Source organism: Anopheles merus, chromosome 2R (genome assembly GCF_017562075.2).
Source record: "Anopheles merus strain MAF chromosome 2R, AmerM5.1, whole genome shotgun sequence".
NCBI lineage: Eukaryota > Metazoa > Arthropoda > Insecta > Diptera > Culicidae > Anopheles > Anopheles merus.
The window spans coordinates 44,173,586-44,200,858 of NC_054082.1; the positions used below are offsets into that span (position 1 = coordinate 44,173,586).

The following is a 27,273-nucleotide window of genomic DNA, read 5'->3' on the forward strand; positions in this document are numbered from 1 at the left end:
GATTCAATTGCCTTGCTTTCTTCAAAAAAAATTGTATACAAATATCATATCTTTAAAAATATATCATGTAAAACTTCCACGCATCCCAGTGACACTGGTTTAAGCTTATTTTCGAAGTGGCCAAAATTACATCAATATGCTACTATATCTTATTTTGTATTCTTCTTGGTTATTTGTGTTGTAAGGGTTATGAAACTAACATGGTATTCGTAGAACACTCTAATGAATACATTTTGAGCATTGGAAATTATCTTTGTAGTGAAATAATGCTTAAATAGAAGGTGCCCATTTTGCCCCACATGCCCATTTTGCCCCGCTTTCCTATATTAGTAATTTAAGGATAGAAGGTAACGTGAGCGATAACTTGGCATGGTTGTGAGACCTCTGAGTTCTAAAAATAAGCATTTTAAATCAAGTCTTGTAAACTTCGGTTGTATTGCCTCTATTGTGTTAACCATCGTAGTGCAATTAGGGAACCAAAGTACTGAGCAGTACTTCACCCACGATCGCAAAAGACAAGTTAACAACGACATAAGACTTAAGACATGATTAAATAATCGGTATTGTCCAAAGATAAAACCTAGCATCTTGTATGCCTTGTTAACAGTGTTGTCAACGTGTAAACGGAAATTTAAACTAGAGTCCAGTGTAACCCCTAGATCACAAACTTCTTTATGACGATGTAACACACTGACTAACAACGAATTACGAATTATACTTTATCGTTTTTTCAAGTCTATGAAACGATATAATAAAAAAACCAATGGCTAGCTCGATATCATTTTTAGACACCAAGTATCCAAGTACACCAAGTACCAAACACCAAGTATGTGTCTCTTCGTCCATGGGGCCCCTATTGGGCATAGAAGTTCTCGATGAGACTACTGTACACATTGTTGTACATGCTGGAATTACCATCCACGGGGCCCCTCGCGGCCGCTCAGTCCGCGTACCGTTAAATCCGCCACTGGCTATGGTAATAAATAAATAACTGAAAGCCGTGCCCACTTTACTAGTGGATACAGGCAGGCCTTGACCGACAACGGTTGTTGTGCCAAAGAAAAAGTAGAAGAAGAAGAAGATATGTCTTTTTTACCAGCACATTTTTAATCATTCAACAATTGTTTTACTTTTTATATAAATTATATGGAAAGTGCCTCCCGAATAACGCGTTTTTCGCATAACGATTGAGAATATGCCTTGTTGGAAATACTTTTTCTTCTTTTTGCTACAACAACCGCTGTTGGTCAGGTTGTCTGCCTATACCACTAGTGGGCTTTGCTGTCAGTGACTTATTAATTATTCATAGCAGAATAGTTAGTACCATATATGGGGGCACGGTCCATTCGGGGCATGAACCCATGATGGTTAAGTCGAACGAGTTGACGATTGTACCACGAGACCGGCCGCTTCCTAAATGTAAAATTTTAAGGCGTTCATAAGACCTGTTTGGCTGAATCAGTAGCACATTTTAAAAGTTAAGGAAGTCTAAATAGCAAGTGTTTATTACAATTAAATAATGTCCTTATATTCTATTTGATATGTTGCATGAACTCGATTTTCTGGGATTTTCCCTATCATTCCTGCATCGCTTGTCTCTTTTTTTACGCAATGACCGATATGTAAACAGTCCACCTGGCTTGTCCTTCGCAATAAATCTTTTTTGCGTGATCCTTTGAGTTCGCTTGAGTTTGAGCGCTTATCCAACCATTTCGAACTATCATTTCCAACTATGATTCTATCTTGTTTCTGCTCGCTAGAGATTGATTCATCTCCGAAATGGTTTAATTCTCCTATGCTAAAGTGTATTATAAAATAAATTCTGATTAATATTTGAACAGCTGCATGAATGGTCTGAATTTGTGTAAGTTAGAGTTTATTCTAACTTGTAATTGTTTTATCCTTACCAGCTGCGCTATTATTTTTCTTGACTAAATCCTAATTGCTACGGTTGTACGATTAAAAAAGTTTCAAGATTTTGGCGGATTGTTCGATAAAGAAAATCGGTTTGAATTTAATTTTGATTTTTAATCTCGCCGTTGACGTTTCAAGATTTCAAAAATGTTTGTCAAAATACATCAATTAAAGTAAAATCGTCACAATTTACATCAAACTAATCCATTTACAATTTACAACAACGTTTACAAAAAAATTATTAAAGTACTTTGTAACTTTATTGAAACAAAAAAAAAAACAAATATCAACTGAGTGGATAAAAACCATGAATGGTGGCATCCCAAATAGCCGAAATTGCTTAAGTAGCCAATTTTGTGGATAAACATCCGCAAGGTTGTAAAGAGTACCGAGTGCTTGTTAAAAAACTTTATGGTTCCACCAAGTACCGTTTCATCTCTTAATCACCCACAAAGTACGACATCGGAAAGACTTCAAACGACTTTCAGAAAAACGTTAAACAGTCCCAAATCAGTTATGAAGTTCGAGCTGGCTATTTGTGTTAATACATTCACATTCCAGTATAACTGAACGAGCACGTGATTGTTGTTTGTCTATTTGAATTTGACAGTTAATAGAGGGGTAGGACAGTATAGTTTGGTGTACCGTAGGGTTCAAAATGAACCAGCTAAAAAACATTTGTATTTATATTTTCCATCAGTTTAATTTGTAACTAATTTTTTAAATGCTCAGTCATAGCGTGAATAGAGTTTGTTTTAAAATGTAAAAATCAACAAATGTGTAAATTATGCGTGTATTTTGTCCACCTGGGGGCTTGTAATTGAACGAATAACATTGGACAGCAAACGTCAAAACCATATTTCAACGAAACAAATGTCAAACCCCTTTCGCTCGCTTTGACGAAACAATTGTTAAAACGTCCATAATGCATAAAATAGTTCGTAATGCTGCTAATGTTAGTCATCTCTAATAATTTGTGGCACCGCGCGTAAAACAGCATACTTTCCGCTTCCTAGGCGAGAGTGTTCGTGTGCACCCACAGCCACAGTAATCATCGCGTTCGTGTCGCGTTCGTTCCGCGAGTGCTGGTGCCAAACAAGAAGAAAGTAGATCAGCTCACCAACTCCAGCGAGCGCGTTACAGCACACATACAGCGCCGTCCCGAATTGCATTCTCCTCCAGCGACGGAAATTCTTCGCTTGGCTGGGGGCCACAGCACGATCCGTGATCCACGTGAAAAGCAACACTACTACGCCCCCTCCTCTTCCCCTCAGCCCTCCGCACTCCGCCACTGTGATCCGGGAGTGGCGGAATTGTCGGAAATGGTCGGTTCGGTGCAGTAAGGGAAACTGTGTCGGTGGCAAACGCATCAAGTGTGTGTGCATCATGACGGTGGGTGCCTCCGAAGAAAGTGGCAATTGAAGGAAAGTGGATTGAGCGTTTGGTGCGGAAGCGTTTGCCAGGAGGTGTTACTGGTGTTGCACGCCATTGAGCCGTGCCAGAAGCGAAGAAAAGTGAGGAAAACGAGTCGCGTGCGCTCACATACCCGCGCGCCTGTGCATCCGTGTGCGGTAGTGAGTGTGTGTGTTTAGAATAGCAGTGAAAATAATAATAAGTGCAGGTGTGCGAAGAAGAAGAAGAGTTTGTTTTTAATGTAACAACGAAGTGCCACTACTGCCAGAGGCCAAATTAGAAGGGAAGAGATAGAGTGGAGTCCGTACGCTGCGTTGTGGGTCCGCGGTGGCTCGCTTGTGTGTTTTGCTTGCTCTCCTTGCGACTGAACCAGCACCAGGGCTGCTCAACGAATGCGGATGGTCCTCGCTTCGCCATCCTCAAGCGCATCCGGTCGTTTGCCTCAGCACGGCACTACACTGCCACGGGCCAGCGACGACGAACGGTGGCACCCGAGGAGCAGCAGCATGAAATGAATCGACAGCAATGGGCTCGCAAACGTTAAAAATCCTGCGGCAGGGTGTGCTGGCCAGCTTGACCGGCGGCTGGTACTATGACGTGCATCAGAATGTCTTCTGCAATGCCGTCCATCTGTATATTTGGCTGTTTTTGTTGTTTCTTCCGTTCATCATTTATATGGTAAGTGTGGCAGTGGTAACGGGGGGTGGGAGAGCTATCCATTAGTTGTATGATTCATTGACACCGACGTTTTCCTGAGTCAGCTATTCGCAGCGGAAAACAAAACAAACTCAGCAGAATCAGTATCTTTCATGGACGATTCGGTTGATAAACAATACAACAACAGAAGCATGTCAGCAACAACCCATAGTGAACAATCATGACCAGAGCAGAAGCAGAATTATTTCACAACACGCATAAATGTCTGCTCCCGAAAGGAATATCAATTTCAACAGACGGCGACAGACGGTCCCGGTTATTGGTTGCACCGTTGACCTAATTAATCCACATGGCCAAGCGTGAAGCGATGTTTCCGTGTGTAGCCGAGAACGGATTACAGAACACTTTCTCGATACGCATCCGATACACACACCCAGTGTCGCGTCAGTGAGGAAAGGGCACGCTAGAAGTAGGTGCACTGTTTTCGCAACATGCATCAACAACGACAGCAACGACACTGCGCCACCCTCTATAATGCTCACGTAATCCTAACCTCCCCCTCGGATCGGATGGTGGTGGGACGGTAGGTTGTACCGTACGCGGTACGCGAGCAATGCAGGGAGGCATAAGACAAAGCCCTCAGCCGTTGTTTTGCTGTCGATTGATTCAAGTAGATCTCTCTGTCTTACCGTGCACGCAGCGGCGCGGTGTGCGGCTGCTTGTTTTTTTTTTTGTCTGCTCAGCCCCAAGCGGCCTTTATCCGGGCCCGTGCTGTGCGATGGCAAACGCTATTACACTCTTGACCATGGCCTTGTTTCATAATAATGTTTTAGAGACGCGCGCGCGAATCGCACGAATCATCATCCCGTGAGTGAGGTGATAAGCAAGGGTCGACGCGGGCACGTGTCTAGCGGGAGGGCAGCTCTTTGCATACTTTCTTCTCGCGTGTAGCAGGTTAGTGAGAGCGCTAGCGAAGATCATTCAAAGGTAAAGGCCATTGGGAAAAGTTTGCGGCATGGCGGTTGATGAAGTTACGGGTCAATCAAACTTTAAAGTATATTATTTTACGAACCACCGAGCGCTTGCCGGCCTTGCCCAGAATGGAGAGAATATCTGTAGCTGAAATCGTCTTGCACTAGTTTCACTTGCCCGACGCGTTTGTTGCTAAATCCATTGCCCTAACGTGCGCCAACAGCGGCGGGCCCTTGGCAGTCGTGTGACTTTCCCACTGGCTCGGGCTTTGCGTTGCTTGCTGCGCCGGCTGCCTAATGCCGTTACGCGGGCGCACGAATTTACCGCACCGAATAACAGCAGTTTCTAACAGTTTTTAATTCGCCTCTCGAGCATTTCGTTTAATTTTTGTCTTTCCCAATTTCCTCCGCCGAAGCTTGAGCGCGTGTGTCACTGACTCCGGCATGGCAATGGGGGAAAAACTAGTCCTAATTTATTAGCGAGTCGCCACAAAGATACAAACACACACGCGCACTCTGAAAGGCCGGTGTAACCTGTCTAACATCTATCTTCTGTGGCTACGACCAGTTTTCCGGTAGTTGGAGGTTGGTGGGCGAGCCTTTCATTTGCCGTGCCCCGGTGCATTTCATTGGAGGAGGAGAAGGAGGAGGGACCAAGAAGGTGAAGGATGCCCACAACGAACGACTACGGCCGACAGAGCCGTTCGGACCTGTTCGCACTTTCATTTCTTGTGCGAATAGTGGTGTTGGTGAAGGCATGGTCTCTAGCATGCGAGGGGGAGAGAGACTGCACGTTGGAGACATTTATTGTGCGGTGTAATGCAAGTGGCCGAAGTATGGCGCTTACATCCTTGTTATTTGTTGGATGTGTGTGGCACCGTTACGGACGAACTTTTTTTTGTTTGGTGGAGTGAAAAAGAGATGCAATACTACCACCAGCTTTTAGTGTTTAGTAGCTTACAATCCATTGTTTGGCTGGTCATGTACTGGTACGGATAATGTATTGTTCCTTTACAATGCAACAAAAAGCCTGTTTTAGAAGGCGAAAAGAAAAGCACAATAATAAGTTCTACATCCAAAACCTTCCAAAACATTATTCATTGCGTCAGCAAAGTGTCGTAGAATGCTGGAGAACTAGCTGTCAAACCTAGGATACACATGTTTGTCACCCATTTTGGCAATGGTGTGTTTATGTGACCTTTTGCCTGTCACTGCATGAGTCATACTTTCCTTAGATTGTCTGTGTAGATCCGTGGCGGCCGATGATGGGCGAAGAAAGCAACGCGAAGAAAGAGAGATAAGCATTGACGCCGGTGCCCAATGTGCTGTGTGTTGACCGTGCAATGGTTCGGTCCCGGGCTGGACTTGATCCAACAAGCATCAACGGCTGGACGAATATTTAATTGGCATTCTGATGAGCGCACCATTGTTGTAAGCGTTGATAATAATCCCACACATACACACATGGACATGGACACGTACACACCCACACACATCGTCTTTCATCACGTGCAGCTAAACGGTTGGGGTTCTATTTTGGGCAGGGGTTTTTAAGGCTTTTGTTTTATAGGAAAAAAACATTCAATAATCATCCCCATGCCAATTCGCTAACGTTTGTTTGTTTTCGTTTGCTTCACGCCTATTCCAGTACTTCCCGACCACCGTAGCGGTGTGGAGCGTTTACTGCGTGCTGATCGCGATCATCATCACGTTCTTCAAGATGGTGAACGTGGCGCTGCACCGCATGTACGACCGGGCACGTACACTGTCCGAGACGAACCTGAAGAAGCCCGGAAGCGCGAGCTCGAAAGTGCCGCGCGAAGCGGGCGCCGGCATCGGTATCGGCGGCTCGGGCGACGACGAGCCCGGCATCGAGATGCAAATCCTCGGCACGGGGGAGGTGGCCGGCAGCACGCCGCCGGCGAACGTGTCGTCGCGCACGTCGGTGGAGCATCACAGCGACGAGAACAGCTACGCCAACAGTGCGATCTCGATCGACTACCAGGAGCAGGTGACGAGTACGATCGATCTGAAGGTGGATGTGCATCGGAAGAACAGCTCCGAGTCGAGCGACAGCGGTCTGAGCGGCGGCGGCGGTGCGGCTGGCAGTGGGCCCACTGGTGCCGGCACCGGTGGCGTGGCCGGCGGCGCAACCGGTGGCGGTCTGGTCGGAGCGGTCGTGCCGTCGGCCGCCTGCAGCGATGCCTGCTTTCGCAGCGACCGCATTGCGGAGGCGAACAACGAGACGCCGTTCGGTGCGCCGGTCGTCCGGTACGGCGGGCCGGTGAAAACGCACACGGCGGAAGTGTGCAGCACGGGCACGCACAAGCGTTCGCTTTCCACGCCCAGCCAGGACCGGTTTTCCGAGCTGGTGCTCGAGACGGTGATGCGCGAGATGACGCGCGAGTTTGGCGATTTGCCGCTGGCCGCCAACGGTGCGACCGGCGCTGGCGGTGGTGGCAGCGAGAAGAGCGGTGAGGCTGTGACGGGCTCGCGGCTGCTGGGCGCGCAGTCGAACGCCTCCCTGCGGCGGCATCAGTACAAGTCGAAGCGGAAACAGCGCTTCATGAACAGTCAGCTGCAGCGCCAAATATCGCTCGATTCGGAAAAGCTGAACGGTAGCAACGTGTTTGCGGACGAGCTGGCCGGATGCGATCAGGGAAAGTTGGGTGCCGAGATGCCCGACGGTGGGGCGCGTAATCGGCGACGGGCGACGGGCGGCGCCGGCGGCGGCAGTACGGATGCGGGCGGGGTCCGCCCCGAGGGAGGGTTGCAGCTGCAGCGGCACCTTAGCTCGGACGATCAGAACAACAAATCGGTCGGTTCGTTGTTCCACCATCAGCTGCACCATCACCACCACCACCATCACCATCACATGCTGGCGCTGCAGAATCTCGACCCCGATCTGTACATGGATCACAACTACACGAAATCGGCGGTCCAGCTGGCGATAGCGGACACGAGCAGCGGGAACGATGCGTCCGGCAAGATCACGTACCTGCTGCACCAGACCACCCCGATCCGGCGGGACTCGAGCAGCACCATGTCGGCGCTGCAGCTGCCGACGATCGCGAGCAGCAGCAGCGGTCCGGTCGGCGCATCCAGCGTTGGGGGAGGCGTGTCGGGGGACGGTGTCAGTACGGCGGGCCTGGGGGCGGGCGGTGATCGGGCTGTTAGCAGGGGCGGCAACAATGCGTCCGGCAAGCGGCGCAGACACTCGAACACGGCCGCCAACACGGTCGGCGGTAATGGCGCGGGCAGACCGCTGCCCCGGTCGCTGACGTCGGTCCGGCGGATTAAGAGTGCCGCGCTGGAAACGTGCAGCCCCGCCTCGATACCCAACCTGACGCCGACGCACCCGAACAGCGTGGAGGTGATCGGTGGGCAGACGCTGCGCAACCCGCGCCACACGGTGCTGCCGCCGCCCAGCAAGTGCTTATCGCGCAATCCGTACCTGAACTTGTTTACGAAATCGAACGAAGGAAGCAGTGGAACCGGGCTGGTGGACGTGTGCGGCGGCGGTGGCGTTGCGGGAGGGTCGTCCAGCTTCGCGGGCGCTGGTTGTGATAGTGCTGCTGCCTTCGAATCGGTGCTACCCGGTGCGACCAATGCCGGCAGCGACCCGGTCTACCCGATCGCGGAACAGTCGGACGAAAGTACGCCGGTAAAGAGTGCGGCCGGGACGGGCAGGGTGATGGCGCGGGACGAAAGTACGCCTCCAGTGCAACGGTTCGATCTGCACTCCGACTCCGAGGATGGGCTGGAGGATGACGACGAGGACGAGGAGGACGAAGGGGACGGCGAGGAAGAGGAGGACGACGACGATGATGATGTTGATGAGGAGGAGGGGAACATCGAGCAGGAGGCGCCGGGTCGGGAAGAGCGATCGCGGCAGGAAGGAGAGGCGCTGCGGAGGGAGAGCTATTATGCCGCGGAAGAACTGAAGAAACCCGACAGGATAGGTGATAGTGAAGAGGATCTCACACTGCACGACCAGCTACGACGATTGCACCACCAACAGCAGCAGCAGCAGCAACATCAACCAAGGATGTCCGAGGGGGTGGATGATTCGCTGGAGGACGCGGCTGGCGTTGAATCGGACATGGAGCAGCCGGACAGTGGGCCACAGTCGACCGATTCCGACACGGAAACGAATGCCGGATCGCGCTCGCCGCTGCTAGAGCCGCGAACGCATCGAACCAACTCCGAGCAGCAGGTCGGGGCGGCCACCATTGTGGAGGCGAAAAATGCGGCCTGCTGCGCCATAGTGCCTCCGAAGCTGATTGGCAGCGAGGTGAAGAAGACGTCCTCGAGTCCAACGATCAGCTGCAGCGACAGTAGCGCACTGCACCTGCACCATCACCACATGCTGCGTTCGCCAATGAAGGCGTTCGAGGAGACGGGCTGTCTGTCGTCGAGCGACTGGGAGCAGGCAAGCGCAAGCTCCAAAGATCTGCTCATCGCGAAGGACGGTGCGGTGGCGATGGAGGGACACGGTGCGAGTGGAGCACTGAAGAAGGCTGTGGCGACTAGTGAATCTGACCCACAAATTCCTGGCTCGAGTGGTGCAGCTAGCAAGACGAAAACGAACGACGAAGCGACCGCTGGCTGCTCGGCTGTAACGGACACAGCAAACGGCTCCACCCTGTCGGTCGCCCAACTGCAGCAGCAGCAGCAGCAGCCGCGCAACTTGGGTGCGATACCGAAAACATCTCCACCCGGCCGCAGTGCCAGCGTGCGGCGGTTGAGCGTGGAGGAAAACTATCCCAGCACGAGTAGCAAGATCTACAACCGGTCCCTTTCCCAGCGACTGCTCGCCGAGCGCATACCGGAAAACTCCACTGCCGCGCCGCTAATAACGTTTCTCAACTACCGGTCCGATGTGCCAATCCCGCCGATCTATCTGCCCGGGAACAGTGCTCTGTCGGAGCAGCAGACGGCTAGCTTTACCTTTCGTCGACCTGCACCACTGCCAGCGCGTCCCTACCGCCAGCTGAACTGCCGCTTGCGCATGCTTAAATCGGATGGTGGCAGTGAGGGCGGGGCCGGCTCGTCGTCGCTCGCTCAGCCGGGTGTATCGTCGACCGCTGGAGCGGCAGCATCGGGCACGGTCGCCGCCGTTGGAGAGTATTGGCGGGACGATGATAATAACAACTGCAACTACTGCCTGGACGCACTGGAAAGTCCGCAGACGCGGTTACAATCCCTGGCCACGGCCGGTACTGCTGCCGGTGGAGCTGGCTTTGCTGGCTATCCTGCCGGGGCACGCAGCATCTGTCACGATGCGCTGATGCCGGGAACCGTCGGAGAGGTGCCTTTGAATTTCTACGTCACGGATGATTCCGATCGGTGGCTGCGCTGCGCAGCCAACGTGCTAAAGGAACGGTTCGGTGCGTTCAACAATCATCTGCACTCGCACCACCATCTGCACCACCACCATCATCACCATCGGACGATCAGCATTAGCGGTCCGTCGACGAGCGGCACATCGGGCGTGATCGGCGGGCTGGGCAGTGGCGGTGTTGGCGGCAGCAGCGGGTTGGCATCGGGCGGCCCAACGGGCGGCACGATCTCGTCCGCGGGCGATGACTTCAACACGGCGTCCATCAATTCGGGCAGCGGCATCGCGGACAAAACGATCGTTGCCTCGACCGATTGCAGTCTGTCGCGGGCGCAAAGCACGATCGACGTGGTGCCCCACTCGATGTTTGGCGAATCGGGACCGAAGGTGCGCCCGAAGCGGTACTACAAGCTGTCGCTGCGGTTTCTGTGCTTCCGGGAGCACCTGAACATATCGATGAACCGGCTGCAGCTGCTGGCGCTGTTCGATCGCGACACGAGCTGGGTGCAGGTGGTGCTGGCGATCGCGCTCTGCACGCTGGTCTCGCTGCTCGGCTCGCTGGTGCTGTTTCTGAAGTTTTACGAAGATCTGTACGCGTTCATCTTTTGCTTCGTGATTGCGGGGAGCCAGTACTCGCTGCTCAAGAGCGTGCAGCCGGATGCGGCGTCGCCGATTCATGGCTTCAACAAAACCGTCACCTACTCGCGGCCGATCTACTTCTGCCTGTGCTGTGGGCTGCTGCTGGGCATTCACCAGCTGCTGCGCGAGTATCAGCACGACATGGGACGCGACACGGTGTCGATCGTGCTGTTCGGCTCGCCGATCTCGATCGTAGCGTTTCTGCAGTCGGCTCAAACCGTACTGAAGTATGTGATACTGTTCTTTCCGTTGCTGTTCTGTCTGGGCCTGTTTCCGCAGATCAACACCTTCACCATGTACTTCCTGGAGCAGGTCGACATGCATCTGTTCGGGAGCAATGCGTCCTGCAGCCTGCTGGCGTCCTTTCTGTCGGTGGTGCGATCGATCGTCGCTTGCACGCTGCTGTTTGGGCTCGTGTACGGCGCACTGTCCGAAACGGGAACGCAGCACGTGCTGTTCTCCATGTACTGCGCGTTTCTGGTGACGGTGTCGTACCATCTGTCGCGCTGCGCCAGCGACTACACCTACATCTGGGCAGTGATCAAGTCGAGCCTGCTGACGCACTCCGACTACGATGACGCGTCGAGCAAGGAGGATTCGAAAATATCATCCGACTCGGGTGACGATGGCAAGGAGGATGGGCAGCGCCATTCGAGCGGTGACGGTGGGGCCGGCGGCTCGGCCCGCTCCACCGACGAGATGAACCGAGACTTCGACGAGGAGGCGGGACGGGACGCAGTCGCCAAGGAGCTGGACGATCCGCTGCCCCGCAAGCTGCAGGATACGGTGACGGCTCGCCTCAAGAACGATGCGGTCGTGTGCGTGGTGCTATCGGTGGCCATGTTCAGCCTGCACTGCAGCACCGTGTTTACCGTGCTGCAACCCGAAATCAATCACGTGCTGCACTCTGGTGCCTGCATTCTTGGCTTCCTGATGCATTACATCGTGCCACAGCTGCGCAAACATCTGCCCTGGCTGTGCATTGCGAAGCCGATCCTGAAGCCGGAAGAGTTTGGCCTGTTCGAGGTGCACAAGCTGTCGAAGATAATGTGGTTCGAGACGATGTACGTGGTGCTGTGCTTCTTCGAGCGTAACATCCTTTACCCGCTGATCTTCATCAGCGCACTGACCGCCGACTGCGGACAGATTGCGGACAAGTTTGGTCTCACGTTCGGTTCGATCCTGATCGTAATGTGCAGCTTGAAATGTAAGTTTATGAAGACACTCACGAGGAGGAGTTATTCAAAAATGTATTTATTTTATTACAGGCGTTCGAAATGCGTACTCCGACACTGGCAGCCAGTACGTTATACTCATCTTTACGGTGCTCTTCTTTCGATCGGACTACAAAATGTCGAGCGAAACGTTTCTTTTGGACTATTTCCTCATTTCGATCCTCTATCGTAAGATTACAGAATTCTTGCTAAAGGTAAAGATTATCACTAACATCCCTCTCAAATGGCTCAATTTTTAATTGATGTTGTGTGTACGTTGTTCTCGGGTGGTTTCAGCTTCAATTTGTGGTCACATACATCGCACCGTGGCAAATAACGTGGGGCTCCGCGTTCCACGCCTTTGCCCAACCGTTCAGCGTACCGCACTCGGCGATGCTGTTTCTGCAGACGGCGATCAGTGCAATCCTGTCAACTCCTCTCAATCCATTCCTTGGTAAGAAGCGGATCATCTAGCCCTTTTTTCCCATCTGCCCTAACATTTGTTTCCCCTTCTCTTTTCTTATAGGAAGTGCCATATTTCTCACCTCGTACGTACGCCCGATTAAGTTCTGGGAGCGTGACTACAACACACGGCGCATCGATCACTCGAACACCCGGCTGAGTTCGCAGCTCGAGCGCGACCTCGGTGCGGATGATAATAATCTGAACAGCATATTCTACGAGCACCTGACGCGATCGTTACAGCATTCCCTGTGCGGCGATCTGCTGATGGGCCGCTGGGGAAACGTCAGCCAGGGAGATTGCTTCGGTAAGAGACGAGCTGCAGGAGAATGCCATTGCCTGCGCAGTGTTTGCTGATTGTGCTTTTCTCTTTCCCTAGTGCTTGCCTCTGATTATTTAAACTGCCTTGTACACATCATCGAACTCGGCAACGGGCTGTGTACGTTTCAAATGCGTGGTCTCGAATTTCGAGGCACCTACTGTCAGCAGCGCGAAGTCGAAGCAATCTCCGAAGAGGTGGAAGATAATATCGGTAGGTAGACGGTTTGGCGCTAGCGCTAGCGCTTTCTTTTCAAAGGCGGAATCTAAAACACTGCGTTTCACCATTTAACAGGATGCTGTTGCTGTACGATCGGTCATTTGCCGCGTATGTTAAGTGCCAATGCAATGTTCACGACGCGCTGGTTAGCCTGGCAAGTGATGGCCTCCAAGTACGTGCTGGAGGGCTACTCCATCTCAGATAACTCGGCCACTGCCACCATGCAGGTATTTGAGTTCCGCAAGGTACTCATATCGTATTACGTAAAGGTAAGTCGGGGGCAATACGATTACGACAGGCTGTTCGCGCAGTGTCTCACTTGTTCGTTGTCCTATCCAGAGCATCATCTACTACACGCTCCGATCGCCGAAGCTGATGAGCTGGCTGCAGTCGCAAGCGATAGAGGAAGCGCTCGAACACACCACCGACCGGCAGTTTGTGGATTTGGACCCAGTGTTCAACATCAACCTGGACGACGACTACGACTCACGGGCTGCCGGCATTACGCGCAGCAGCTTCTGGTGCGTTTACGGCGACTGGATACAGTTTTGCAGCGACAAAAAGCGCCAGCAGCTTCAGGCGGCCCTGAACGAGCGAACGCCAAGGAAAACTACCGGAGCGGCAACGGCTACTGCTACGACTGCTGCTCCATCCACCGCCACTCCTGGCGATAGTGGTGCTGGCAACTGTTTCCTTTCGTCCTCATCGAATGCAAATGTTATGAAAGCAGATAGTGCCGGCGGTGCGACAAAGGACGGGAAAGGATCGACGGGTGGTGCTGTCGGCACGAACACCGGATCGACGGTACTAGATGGCTGGATGGAAGCAGGATCGGCAGACAGCAAGGCAGAATGTGGCGAATCTAGTGGAACCAATGGTAATACTGTACCAGCGGCCATGTCCTCGACCAGAGCATCGGCCGGATCGCAAGCGAATGGTGCGGCATCAACGAACAATGCATCGAATGGGTCTGCCAATGGGACATCGTTTTTCAAATCGGTATGTAAGGCATCTGATAAAACCGGAACAAATACTGAAATGGTAGGGCTTTTAAATTAACACATATAGTTTATTCTCTTTTACAGAACCGTGACTCCCTGGTGACCTCGTTGTGTATGTCCTTGGCACTGTTGGCGCGGCGCACACTTGCCACCGCCAGCCACAGTTCCTCGTGCGGCGTAGAGTTCTTTCTGCACGGGTTGCACGCGCTGTTCAAAGGCGACTTTCGTATCACCTGCCCGAGGGATGAGTGGGTGTTTGCGGACATGGAGCTGCTGCACGGTGTGGTTGCGCCGGCAGTGCGAATGTCGCTGAAGCTTCACCAGGACCACTTTCTCTGCCCGGACGAGTACGACGATTACAGCAACCTGTACAATGCGATCGACTTCCACACGAAGGAGCTGGTGATTTCGCACGAAGCCGATCCGCTGTGGCGCAATGCGGTGTTGCGCGGGACGCCCAACTTGCTCGCCTTGCGTCACGTCATGGACGATGGGTCGGACGAATATCGCGTGATCCGGCTGACGAAGCGATTTCTTACCTTCCGGGTGATCAAGCTGAATCGCGAGTGTGTGCGTGGCCTGTGGGCTGGGCAGCAGCAGGAGCTGATCTATCTGCGTAATCGCAATCCCGAGCGGGGCAGCATACAGAACGCAAAGCAGGCGCTACGGAACATCATCAACTCGTCGTGCGATCAGCCCATCGGCTATCCGATCTACGTGTCGCCGCTCACGACCTCCTATGCCGAAACAAACGCACAGCTCTGCCGAATAATCGGTGGCGAGATAACGCTGGAGAAAATTCAGTCCATGCTGATCCGCACCTGGAAGCGCATACGCCAGCGATGCCGGGAAGGGTGCAGCAGCGGTAGTGCCATCATCGAGGGCGAAATGACGGAAATGCAGGGCGTGTACTGCAACACACCGACGCCGAACAACACGCTGTCGGGCACAGCGGGCACGCTCTCGTACGGCAGCCAGAACATGTCCATCTCGGGCGCAGCGGCGACCCGCGGCAGTATGGCGAGCATTAACAAACCGACCAGCTCCACGCTGCTGGCAGGATTTTTGATACGCGAGAGGGACGCCGAGCGGGAGGCAATGGCGATGGGGACGACGGGTGTGCGCGAACGGAGCACTATTGCCAAGCGGAACGTGGGCAGCACGAGCAAGGACCGCATCGATTGGGCCGCACTGCAGATAAACAAGCGCGACTCGTTCCGCGAGGTGCTGGCGGAAGCGGTCGCTGCAGCGGCCGGCGGTGCTAGTGGCAGCGGAAACGACAGCTCTGTCGGAGCCGACGATGAAAGCCAGAGCACTGCTGGCGGCAGTCCTAACTCGACGTTGAAGCAGCAGGGAAGCGTTGAATCCACGTCCGGTCTGGCTAGTGGGTACGTCCACAAAGCGAACGTTCCTTCGTCGATGCTTTCGGGTGGTGGATCGGGGTTTAGCGCAGCCCTAGCGAGCGGAGGTAATGGGGTCGCTGCCGGTAGTCGCATTCCCGGGGTGCCGGGAACGTTGACCTTTACCCTCTCACCACCGGACGATGCTCCGTACTCGCTGTTTGTGATGGCGGAGGCGCAGTCGGACGAACCAAAGACCAGTGTGCAGTGGATCCATTCGCCGCCAACAATCGGACTGAACAAGAAGGTGATCATTGTGGATGCATCCCAGGTAGGTAGTAGGATCTAATCGGAAGACCTCGGTCAGCTCCTTTAAGCTAGTGAATACATAGATTAAAATTTTCAATTGGTTTTTATTTTAAGATATATGACTGCCTCGATCTGGGGCGTCGTATCGACGTGACTTGGCCGAATGAACAGTTTCGGTCAAGTGGAGGACGCTCGTCGTGGAAAGAATGGATCCCACAGGAGGGTATGGTGGGAAACGTTGTACACTACTGGCAGCCGAACCATCCCGACCATCACTACCGATCAAACGTAAATCGTACCATCCTGCTAGTTAAGATCGGCGAACGGCATGTGCCGATCGGTGAAAAGGGTATAAAAGAGTACAACACGATCGGCTTGGTTGCAGCGGAAACTCTCCAAACTACCGTGCAGGGTGAGGAATCTAGCAGGAGTGGCGTTGCGCCGGGACGACAGCATTCCCTAGAGGCGGTGAGTGAGGATACAACATCTGCCATTCCCGTAGACTCATCGACGATAGTGTCCAGCGATCGTGCGTCAACCGAAGCGAATGACATGCAGTCCTCCCCACAGAGTGAAACACAGATAACTTCCACGACCGGCAATCTAGCGAGCCAGGGTGGCACTGAATCCGAACCAAAGGGTGTACCAGATAGCATGGAGGAGCCTGCCGAGTCGTCGGTGGACGCAGCGCAAACGAAATAGTACCCGACTGGGGGCAGCACACGAAAAGCATCTGCTGCATCTCGAAGCACTCGAAAGACATCACATACGTTAAATGTGTTGCTTTAATTACCTATGGAGGTTTTTGTGTGAAGGTTGGTAAGTTGCAGAATGAACTGCACTACGACTGTAAATAGCTATTTTCATCATCGCCTTATTCATGTTATAGTTTAATTGTAGCGAAGCGTGGTTTGTTGTACGTGTTCGTTTTTTGTAGTTTTCGTTGGCATCTCTAGCATCAACTAGGGCATCAACTTTTTCACTTGATCGCACTAAGCTGCTAGATATGCGTAACGTAAACTTCACGAAATGAAACACGGTATGCGTTCAGGTACCAAACAGAGGGGCGTAAAAGAGAGTGATAAGGTGCAAGCATGAAGAATTTGGTAAGCGTAATGATAGAGAGGGGTTAGGTATTAGGGACAACGTTTCCTACCTACAAAGTAACACGTAACATATGCAAAAAACCGATATCGAGTGAGTCAAAATTGTATCAAACAATGTTCCACTGTTGTAGAACAGTTTACAGTATTCGTACGATTTAGCTTCAATTTGCTCCGTTGTGTTGATTATTCTCTTCTTCTTTAATCTCAAAGATTCACAAGACAAGTCACTTGTTTTTAATGCAATATCAATGTTTTTTTTTTATGTTTCTCTACATAACTGTTTCGTGTATTATGTTATCTGTTTTGCTTTTAACACTCAGCAATAGTTTAAAACGAGATTGTGCTTCATCTGTTTTCATGTTATTGTACGCATCCCACATATTCCATGCGTCCCGATAGTTGTTTTCACAAGTCCTTTAGGCTTCAGAACGTAATATTTTCCGCACTTTCTATTACACAAGCTCTACTTGCGTACAAAATTTTAAAACTGTTTTACTAGCTAGAAAAAATAAAACAAACGCCGGAGAGCGCAGGGAGCGTATATCGTTGAGCTAGGCCACCTCCTCTTCCCCATCATCATCACTTTTAGTATGAAACCGATTGATCTGTTGTGTATGCGTGAGTCATGTAGCGAGAGCGTAAGCGAAATGCTCGCAAAAAATTGCAAAAAAAAAATGGAATCGAAGGAAACAAACGCGATGAAATGTGATAATTAACGTTTAAGTGAAAACAAAAAAAATCATATATAGATATGGTGTAAAGTAGATAACAGATTGAAAGGCTTGCCTCTAATGTTTGCTTTAGGAATGGTTTTAAGGATTGTAATGAAAAAAAAACATAGATAGGACCAGAAATAGTTGAAGAAAAAAGTCATACGAAGAATTAAAATAGAGAAATCATGGAACTAACCAACAATGCTATATTCGGCACTCGTTTACTCGTTATATCGAAAGTTCGTTAAATTATTATGTAGAGATCAAGAAATGACGTTTGCAACCAAACAAAGCAGTAAGACAACACGATACGATTTCGCATTCCGCGGACGATACGAGTGGAAAAGGGACACAGAAAGGGAGGGGGGAGGGGGTGAGAGAGAGAGAGAGAGAGAGAGAGAGAGAGAGAGAGAGAGAGAGAGTAGAAAAACACGATCCTTGAAGGAGGAATTAAGACTTGAGCCGGAGGAAAGAAGCGGGAGGAAAACCTGTACATTCTCCAGTCGGACTACACTGAAGAATGCTTATACCTTACTTTACGATATCCGCGTTCGTTCGATGAATTGATGAAGATTATTTTTTAGAGTAGTTAGCCTAGTTAGTTAATTACTTTACACCGATCATCAGAGATACGAAGAAGGTGGAGGTGGGTACGAAGGTCACGGTAGTTTGTTATCAAGTATCACAGGAGAACGGAGTACTGGAGTTCCCAGTCCCCCAGAAGCGCCGTGGTTATAGAATTGAACGCTTAGAGAGGAGAGTTACTGCTGTTTTTACTACTGTCTACTAGAACATGTTGATTTGTTCCATACTATCTCGCTTGTGTAACGTTTGTATGTATATATCGGTTAAACTAGAAACGAAACGAAAGGAGGCGGTAAACGACAAATGGCGAGCGGAAGGTGCGCGAAGACGCTAGATAATCGAGCAAGAGCATAGTTGCGCAAAGACACGTGAGCATGCCCTTGCATCATTACACAGCTAACTATCAAGCAACTATGAATAGGGATCCAAACCAAACAAACAAAACAATTGAACGAATAATGGTGACGAACCGTGAGGAGCCTGAATCTTTGGCGAGAGGTGGCTAGTATTTTTTTTCTGTTATCATATAATCAAACTCGCTCATGGACATCTTTGAACGGATTCACAAGTTATGCCTTTTTTAACAAAACAAGAATAAAAACCAGAAACTTTTCAAACGTACCGAATTAAAATGAGATACTTGTCCGCGCGACTCACGGCCACTGTAAAACTGATCCGAAAAGTGTCATAATTCGAAGGTTTCTTTCTTTCGTACTCTGTTTACAATACATCAACTAGGTACACGGTACTCAAGTGTTATCTACTTGAGCGAACGAAATTTATTGCGCACCAAGCTTACACTCCGGCATTCGATTAGTTTTACCTTACTGGCTATCGATCGTTCGTTTAAGTAACTTTTCCTCAAAACATGTTCGGCATGATTTGAACACTGTCGTTTTATAGAATAAAATTATGCATCGCTACGGTTCTACTTTACAAAAATATTCATCCTTCGCGTTTTTTGGATGGGGTTGATTTAGCAGCTTTCCTGTTTGAACGCACGAAACCTGTTGAGTTTAATAAAAACGAGTTGTTTGCAACTCTAGCAGCAGTTTGCTGTGTTTTGAGGAAACGCGCACAATATCCCGATTTGTAAAGTGTTGTCCGTCGCTTTTCTCTTCTCTCGCACGGCGGACATTTGCATTCTTGGTTGCTAAAGATTCATAGTATCATATAGTAGTGTTAAGCTGTATCGCCTACAAAAACCATACGTGTTTCATTAACCATATCTGTAATGTGATTCTATCTGCACTTTTGGTCGCATAAGTATAGGACATTAAAAGATTAACACTAATTTCACCTGCACAGACAACCTTGTCCTGAGCGTTGTTTGAGTGGGAGGAAATTGGAGCATGCTGAGTTCACCTACGTCACCGTTCGGGCATAGATCATAAAATTTTGTAGGCACATTCGATGTCAGCCAGGAATGTTTAACCCATCCCTTTGCGAATAATCCTCATGCCACAGTCGAGGAATCACATCGGAACACGATAAGTGTGTGTGTGTGTCTATGATTGTCGTTGGATCTAGTAAAAATGCTTCAATCTTGTTCAACGAAGGTGTTGTAAGTGGTATAAAATGTCCCATTGCTCCTGTTTTACGCTACCTATCGCACACCCACGGGCTGGAAAATCGAACGTTTTTCGCGGTGCACCACTGTTGTTAGCCGAGCAGTTGATGAATATCACAATGTTATCAGCTGAGGCGTTTAAAACCAGAAAACAGACGTTAAAATGAATACAAGTAAAGTGAGGCAAAACCACCCCAAGTCGTGTGCAGTGGCGCGGTACCCCGGTGTGAGTGTGTGCTGATAGGACGCTTTTGTATGCCTAATTGGAAAGTTGTTGCTAATTTTTGTTTTCTCAATCAACTACATCGACGCTTACGCTAACTTTTTACAATTAGAATCCCCATTTTGGTTGGGATTCGGGCTTAAGGGTGTGTATATTTTTCCCTAAGGTTTCGGTACCCCAATATCCTCTTTTGCGGGTTTTTGCCCAAGACAGAAGGAAGGACGGCAAATGGAGAATTAATCCTAACCCTTCTTTGTCTGGCGAAAATGATAATCGCTTTTGGACGGCAATGAACAATGTTTTTAGTTTATGAAAGGAACGGGAAGGAACGGGAAGACACAGGGGGACATGAATGGAACAAAATGGGACTACACATAATAAAAGGGACTACAATAACAGAGAACTAACCACCGAGCACCACTACCCTATATCAGTCGCTCCTCCGGCGGTGGCTTAAGCACGTTGTCCATCTCCAGTCTTGGGTTGCAGTACTCCTGGGCGCTCGGGCTGTAGGTGCCGCGTGTCGCGCGCTTATTGCGCGCCATCACCAGGAACGTACCGATCAGCGCACCGGCTATCGTTAGGATGCCGATCACGACCGGCACGACGATGAGTGCGATGTCCGCACCGGATGCTTCTTCGGCCTCTAGTGTCGCCTGTAGGGTGGAAGATGCATTTGGACACACAGTGAAACATTATTGAAATTGTTGTACCATTTGTTTACGGGTTTTTTTCACTACATCATGCTTCTCTCTATGTGACAGGCAGTTTGATGCAGCATGCGATGTAAATGAGATCAATTTAAAATGATACACTGTTAAAGAGTGTGCAAAGCAGGAGATACATAGAAAAAGTACGTGCCCGTAAATGGCATCAAGGAGGGTTAGTAATCACTTATTACATTGGACGTTGAACCATTAAACGCGATCTACAGAGAATTAATGCGATCTTTGTAAGTAACCAAAATAAATGCCAAATTATACATAAAACTATCACAAATATTGTGGTTAGTTGTGTGAGAAAGTACATTCTACCCAAAAGATAAACGTTGGACGTTAGTTAGTGTTAGTGTAAAAGTAGTTGAACATATAAACCGTAATGAAACAGAAAGATAAAACAAAACCATGTACAGAGAAAGGCTCAGTATCTCGGCCATGGTGCGAAAAGAGTTGATTAGAGTAAGAATAGAACACTCCCCACAAAGTTATGAACATAGTAGTAGACCGTATCCAGATAGCTGATCTCATTGAGACTGTTATCGGCCTAAGGGCGACGATGTACCAGAAACGAGAAAGGTGAGAAAGAAGAGAGAGATGAGAATGCGTGAGAAAAGCGATGATGTGATGTATGGGTCCGATCGAGCGAGCGATCGAAGCGATCCGATGCCCCTATCTATGCACGAAGAACCGGCTGTTTGATGAAGCAATGTATGTGTGTTAGTGTTGTCGTCGACGCACAGACCGAGTGCGGGATGGTGTTGATGGTGGCACATACGCTGACATACCTGTTCAGAACAGTTGACACCCGTGTAACCTCCGGTACAGTTACAGTAGTACCTTCGCTCTCTATCACAATCCTCCACGCAGATGCCTCCGTTCAGGCAGACGTTCGGGTTCACCTGGCACGGATCGGACTGGGCACAGTCCTTCCCGCACATACCTTCCTCACAGTGGCATCTGCGAAAAATGGACAGTTGATTAGCACAATCAGAGTGACATCCACATCGCGAAACTGCGGCATACCAACCTGAAGGAACCTTCCGTGTTGATGCAGTGTCCTCGGCCACCGCAACTGATCCGTTCCTGCAGACACTCGTTGATGTCGTGCTCGCAGTTTTTGCCATCGAACCCGGTACCGGTACAGTTGCATCGGTACTCGTTGATGAAGTCGATACATTGACCACCGTTCAGGCAGGGCGCCGACTCACACTCGTTCAGCTCCGTTTCGCAGAACATGCCCACGTATCCGGGCAAACAGTTACAGACGGGAATCTACGGAAGAAGCAACATTGTAAGAGGCGTTTTCTTTTCCCGTGGTTTTGTAACTTACCATTGCTTCCGTGTCACACATTCCACCATTTTGGCACGGTTCCAATCGGCAGAACGGTACGTCGCACAGCGGACCCGCATATCCGGCACTGCACGTGCAGGTGAAGTTGTTGCCGGTGGTCATATCTGTTGGAGAAGACACGCAGTTAGGACGAAATTCAAAGCAACGGGTGAGTATAACTCCCCAACACGCAGGAAGCCCTCTACTCACTGTATCCATCCACGCAACGGGAACCATTGCGACACGGCAGATTCTCGCACGTCACCAGCCGGAAGACATCGCACTGCGGTCCCGCATACTCCTCCGTGCACGTGCACGTGAACCCAGCGAGCAGATCCTGGCACACGCCCCCATTGTGGCACGGGTTGGAGTCACACTCGTTGATTTCGATCTCGCACAGCTGACCCTCGTAGCCCTCCACGCACTGGCAGGCGAAGCTGGCGACGCCGTCGACGCAGGTCGCCCCGTTCGCGCAGTTCGCCGCCAGACACTCGTCGATGTTTTGCGAACAATCGTCACTCTCGTACCCGGCCGGACACTCGCACGCGTACTGCTCGGACGGGTTGCTGCAGACGCCCCCGTTCTTGCACGACTGCTGGAAGCACAGGATGCAGCCCTGCTCCGGCTGGCTCGAGTTGAGCGTAAAGTGCCCCTCGGTCAGATTGAACGTGTCCGGATAGATGAGCTCGTGCGGGAAGTACGGCAGCAGGAACCCGCCGACCCGCGTCTCCCCCAAGCAGCCCTTGAACGACGAGCCCTTGTCGATGCCGCCGCTCACCACGGAGTTGTTCTCGATGTGGGCCATCTCGGGCATGCCGCCCAGGTAGATCTGCTGCCGGCCGGAGAACAGATGCCGGAACGCGAAGTAGTCAATGTCGGCGGTAAGGCTCGGCTGCGGATCGATGGCCGTCTCCCAGCCCTTCCAGCCCGCCTCCAGCTTGCCGCCCTGGCTCACCTTCACCAGCAGCGTGTGCCAGTCGTAGCTATCGTCCTCGCCGGCCAGCTCCCGCTCGAACCGGTGCGTCTCGGGCAGATCGCCCGACAGCAGCCACGAGATCGTTACCAGCTGGCGAATGGTCGAGATCTCGAAGTACATATCGCCATCGTGCACGTACAGCAGCGTGCCGCCGAACTTGGTGCGGTAGGAAATTTCGATCGTGTCCATGCTGATGTCCTTCCGGTCTTTGTCGTTGAACGAGAAGACCAGCGGCTCCTTGTCGTCGTGGAACGTCATGTTGGAGATGCACTCGTAGCCGGCGTCCAGGTTTTGGCAGGTCGCATTCATCGGACACTTTTGCAGCTCGCAGAATTGAATGTCCTGGCAGTATTTGCCTTTGTAGCCTCGCGGACAGGTACAGCTAGAAAAAGGAAACGTAAATGGTGAGTACGGTAAGATTGAGTGATGTCTGTGGTACTGCTGACTACTACTTTCTACAGTTCTCTGTACAGATCTGAACATGAAGTTAATGGAAACCACTAGCGAGTAAGATCGATCGGGAAGTGTCCCAAGGGGGTCGTCGATTTACCTAGCCACGGATAGCTTGTTCCAGAACTTTTTCATTTCCGCTAACGTGTCCACAAAGCTTAACCACTTGCACAGACTGTTCTGGCAGTCGAGCGAAAAGGAAGCGTGTACCGTAAGCATGTTAATGTAAGGTCATGTAGAAAGAAATTATAGTTCCTGATTAATACGTGTGCATTGGGCGATCGTGTATGACACTGATTTGTTTATACCTTCGATTAATTAAACTAGCAAAAATGCATTCTAAATACTCCATAGTTCATACGAGTCATTTCAACCGAATGTCAGCTACCCTACACGTGAATCAAATGAAGCCATTCACTTACATGAAATCATTCCACGTGTTTTCGCAGTACGCATCGTGATAGCACGGTTGGCTGCGGCACAGATCGTCCGACACGATACCCTCCAGCACGGAGGAGCGATCGATCGTGACCTGTCCGAAGGGAGCGGGCAGCTCCAGCCCCTCCGTTTCGTTGCCGAGCGGGTACAGCTCGACGATCATGGCGTGTGACCCGTTCGACACCTGCACGTCCTGTATGATGCCCTTGAAGTACTGCTTCTCCGAGTCGTCCTTGTACAGGCTGTTGATCGTGTCGGCGTTCGGGGGCGGCCCACCCAAATACAGGACCTGCGCGTTCAGCTGCCCGGACGTGGACAGCGTCTTGCGGAAGTACTCCGTGCCGTTCAGCTTCACCTGGATCAGGGTCGAGTTGCGGATCACCTCGATCAGGTGCAGATACCCATTGTCCAGCTTGTTGCCACCGACCGTGTAGCCTTCCGGCGTGTCGTTGAAGATCATGCGCACCAGCAGCTCGCCCTTGGACAGGAAGGCGGCGACGTACGAATCGTCGCTCGGCGACTGGTTGGCGTTGGCGTTCTGATTGTCCGGATCGGACCCAAGGTAGAACACCTGGCCGGAGGGTTTGCGCGTCCGGATAAACATGGAAATGTCCAGCACGGAGCGGATCGCTCGGCGGGCCACATCGCTCACCGTCACCTTCACCGCGGAGTTGGTCGTGTTTTCGTGCCCGAACGTCGCCGCGGTAATGTTGTACTTGCATGTGTGTCCCAGATGCGGGCGCTGGCAGCTGCACGAGAACGTGTGCCACAGATCGGTACAGTGGCCGTTCGAGTGGCACGGGTTCGGCTCGCACTGCGGCGTCCGGGGGCAGCCCGTGTCGATGTTGTGCAGGGTGGTGAACTCCTGCTCCTGGCCCGGCAGCACCCACTGCCCGTTGATGACGACGTCCTCCATGCAGCCGACGAAGCTCGACACGGCGCGGGCAATGTGTTTGAGGTAGGGCTGCGCTAGCGACGGGATCGTGCCGCCGAGGTACGTGATCGGGAAGGACGTGTTGCTACCGTTCGTGCCTTCGTACGAGTTGATCGGGTAGATCGTTTGCTCGTCGTTCGCGGACAGCACGAGATGGGAGGAGTTGATCGCCACGAACACCTTCTGCCATTTGCTGTTGTTCAGCTCCGATCCGATGAACACCCCGTCCCAACGGTTGAGCAGCGCGGAGTGCAGATTCAGCCGGCCATTGTTCAGCACCAGAATGTACGAGGTAGCGCCATTGCCGAACGCGAGTATACCGTTCGGCAGGGTGGTCTTAAACCGCAGCTGTATGTCGTAGCCCTCGTCCCGGGTCGTGTTGACCACGAGCAGGCTGCTCGCCACCAGCGACATGGTCGTTACCGTGTCGCACGTCTTGCCCTGGAAGCCCTGGTGGCAGGAGCAGTTGAACTTGTGCTGCGTTTCGTTCTCCAGGTAGGGTACGCAGGTGCCACCGTTCAGGCACGGCTCGTTAACGCACCCCGTCAGCTGCACCGAGCAGTTCTTGCCGCCCCACAGCCCGTCGCAGTCGCAGATGTAGTTGTTGCGGCCATCCATGCACGTGCCGTGCACGCACGGCCGGTACTTGAGACACTCGTCTATGTCCGTCTCGCAGTGGGATCCTTCGAAGCCCGGGTCGCACTCGCACGTATAGTTGCCGACCCCGTCCACGCACGCACCGTTCTTGCACGGATTGCTCTCGCACTCGTTGATGTTCGTCTCGCAGTTCGTGCCCATCGTGCCGGGCACGCAGATACACTCGTAGCCGGCCGCGATCGCGTACGAAAACGGCTGCGCAAAGTGCACCGGCAGTCCCTTGGCACCGGCAAGCGCCGGCGGCTGGTACAGGCTGTAGTTGGAGCGCTGCAGGCATGTGCCACCGTACAGACATGGGACGCTTTCGCACTCATCGATGTCCTCCTCGCAGTTCTTGCCGGTGTATCCCGGGAAGCAGTTGCACTGGTAGTCGTTGATCTTGTCCACACATTCGGCCCCGTTCGTGCACGGGTTCGATTCACACTCGTTGATGTTCGTCTGGCAGTAGATGCCCGAGTAGCCGGTCGCGTTACAGTCGCACTGGAAGCCACCCAGCTGGTCGATACACCGTCCTCCATTTTGACATGGTTGACTCTGTAAAGGAGACACGAGGTTTCGATTAGAATGAACGCTTTATTTGCATTGTTTAATAACCCCACTTTGCTTACCTCACAGTCGTCAATATCGATCTCACACAGCCGACCGGTCATGCCCGGCACGCACATGCACGTAAAGTTCGCCACCTGGTCGACACAGCTCGAACCCTTCGAGCACGGGTTGCTCTCACACTCATCAATGTCCACGCTGCAATCCTTGCCCGTGTAGCCCGCCGGACAGATGCACTCGTAATCGTTCTGCTTGTTCTGACACTCGGCGTTGTTCTTGCACGGATGGCTCAGGCACTCGTCCACGTCCAGATCGCAGTTGAGACCGGTATAGCCGGGCGTACAGAAGCACCGGAACGAACCGGGCGTATTCTGGCAGATGCCATTGCCGCAGATACCGTCCTTCTTGCACTCGTCGATGTCGTTCTCGCACCGCTTGCCCTCAAACCCGGACGTACATTTGCAGGCGTATCCCTGGCCCTGCAGATAGCACGACCCGTTGTGCAGGCAGGGCGACGAAGCGCACGGATTGTCACAGTTCATGTTGTCCGGGCACTGGCACTTGCCGCCGATGCACCGGTACGGTTCGGCACAGTTGGACGGACTGCAAAGCCCGTTGCCGACGGGCTGCTCACAGCGCGCCCCATCGTACCCGGGTGGGCAAAGGCAGGCCGAACCGTTCGGTGTGCAGCTCCCCCCGTTCAGACAGTTGCATTCGTCGGAGTACGGGAGTGCGATCGGAGATTCGCAGCGCGTTCCTGGCGTTGAAGGAAGAGTGTGTATTAGCACAGTAGGTTGCTGTACGTGAAAGTAATTCTTCAATATTGCTACCTAGTATCCTCTGGTAGCAAAATTGTCGATTGCTTCCACAGTTACTATCTAAGAGGTGCAAACAGAGCGTGCCGCTGTGCACTAGACACTAAGCTACTAACTAATACTAATTTTTGTGGTAATTTGCGTAACATAAGCCAACCTGTGTATCCGCTAGCACAAAGACAGGTAAAATTTTGAGCGAAGCCGGCGGGTCCCGGGGCCGGGACGCAGCTGGCACCGTTGTAGCAATAGCTAGCGCATGCATTAGTGAGGGCCTGAGATTTCTGTGCACTTGTGCCGGCGGCATTGACGTTGGTCGCGATCGTGGCGGTAGCGGCGGCAGTGACCTGCTCTACGCAAAGCCCTACCATGCCTACAGCGAAGTGGAGCCGAATGGTCGAAAAAGGGGAAAGTA

At 51.6% G+C, this 27,273-nt stretch overlaps 2 protein-coding genes across 3 annotated transcripts in view; one reads left to right on the plus strand and one right to left on the minus strand.

Annotated features, from left to right (window-relative positions):
- Positions 1-2,810: 2,810 nt before the first annotated feature.
- On the plus strand, positions 2,811-18,820 carry LOC121590365 (protein pecanex). Its single transcript, XM_041909977.1, has 10 exons — positions 2,811-4,005; positions 6,604-12,142; positions 12,204-12,364; positions 12,447-12,603; positions 12,676-12,918; positions 12,991-13,143; positions 13,225-13,418; positions 13,489-14,148; positions 14,235-15,821; positions 15,914-18,820. Exons 1-10 carry the CDS (start codon positions 3,853-3,855, stop codon positions 16,499-16,501), a joined length of 9,435 nt encoding a protein of 3,144 aa, XP_041765911.1. The 5' UTR covers positions 2,811-3,852; the 3' UTR covers positions 16,502-18,820.
- Positions 18,821-18,942: 122 nt separating this feature from the next.
- Positions 18,943-27,273, minus strand: part of LOC121590366 (protein crumbs) — a 31,177-nt gene continuing 22,846 nt past the window's right edge. Inside the window, exons 4-11 of one of the 2 annotated variants that reach the window (XM_041909979.1) lie at positions 27,019-27,231; positions 26,109-26,803; positions 23,894-26,034; positions 22,256-23,403; positions 22,046-22,170; positions 21,743-21,987; positions 21,501-21,672; positions 18,943-20,652 (exon numbers count right to left, since the gene is read on the minus strand). In XM_041909979.1, the coding sequence (XP_041765913.1) occupies positions 20,422-20,652; positions 21,501-21,672; positions 21,743-21,987; positions 22,046-22,170; positions 22,256-23,403; positions 23,894-26,034; positions 26,109-26,803; positions 27,019-27,231 (4,970 nt within the window). In that variant the 3' untranslated portion in view covers positions 18,943-20,421. The remainder of the gene's footprint in view (positions 20,653-21,500; positions 21,673-21,742; positions 21,988-22,045; positions 22,171-22,255; positions 23,404-23,893; positions 26,035-26,108; positions 26,804-27,018; positions 27,232-27,273) is intronic. The other variant, XM_041909980.1, reaches the window with a different exon arrangement.

Excerpts from the sequence above, each read along its gene's own strand:
- LOC121590365 (XM_041909977.1), top strand. The coding sequence starts at position 3,853 with ATGGGCTCGCAAACGTTAAAAATCCTGCGGCAGGGTGTGCTGGCCAGC. Across the intron at positions 12,604-12,675 it reads TCCTCTCAATCCATTCCTTG|GAAGTGCCATATTTCTCACC; the intron begins GTAAGAAGCGGA and ends CTTTTCTTATAG. Across the intron at positions 12,919-12,990 it reads CAGCCAGGGAGATTGCTTCG|TGCTTGCCTCTGATTATTTA; the intron begins GTAAGAGACGAG and ends CTCTTTCCCTAG.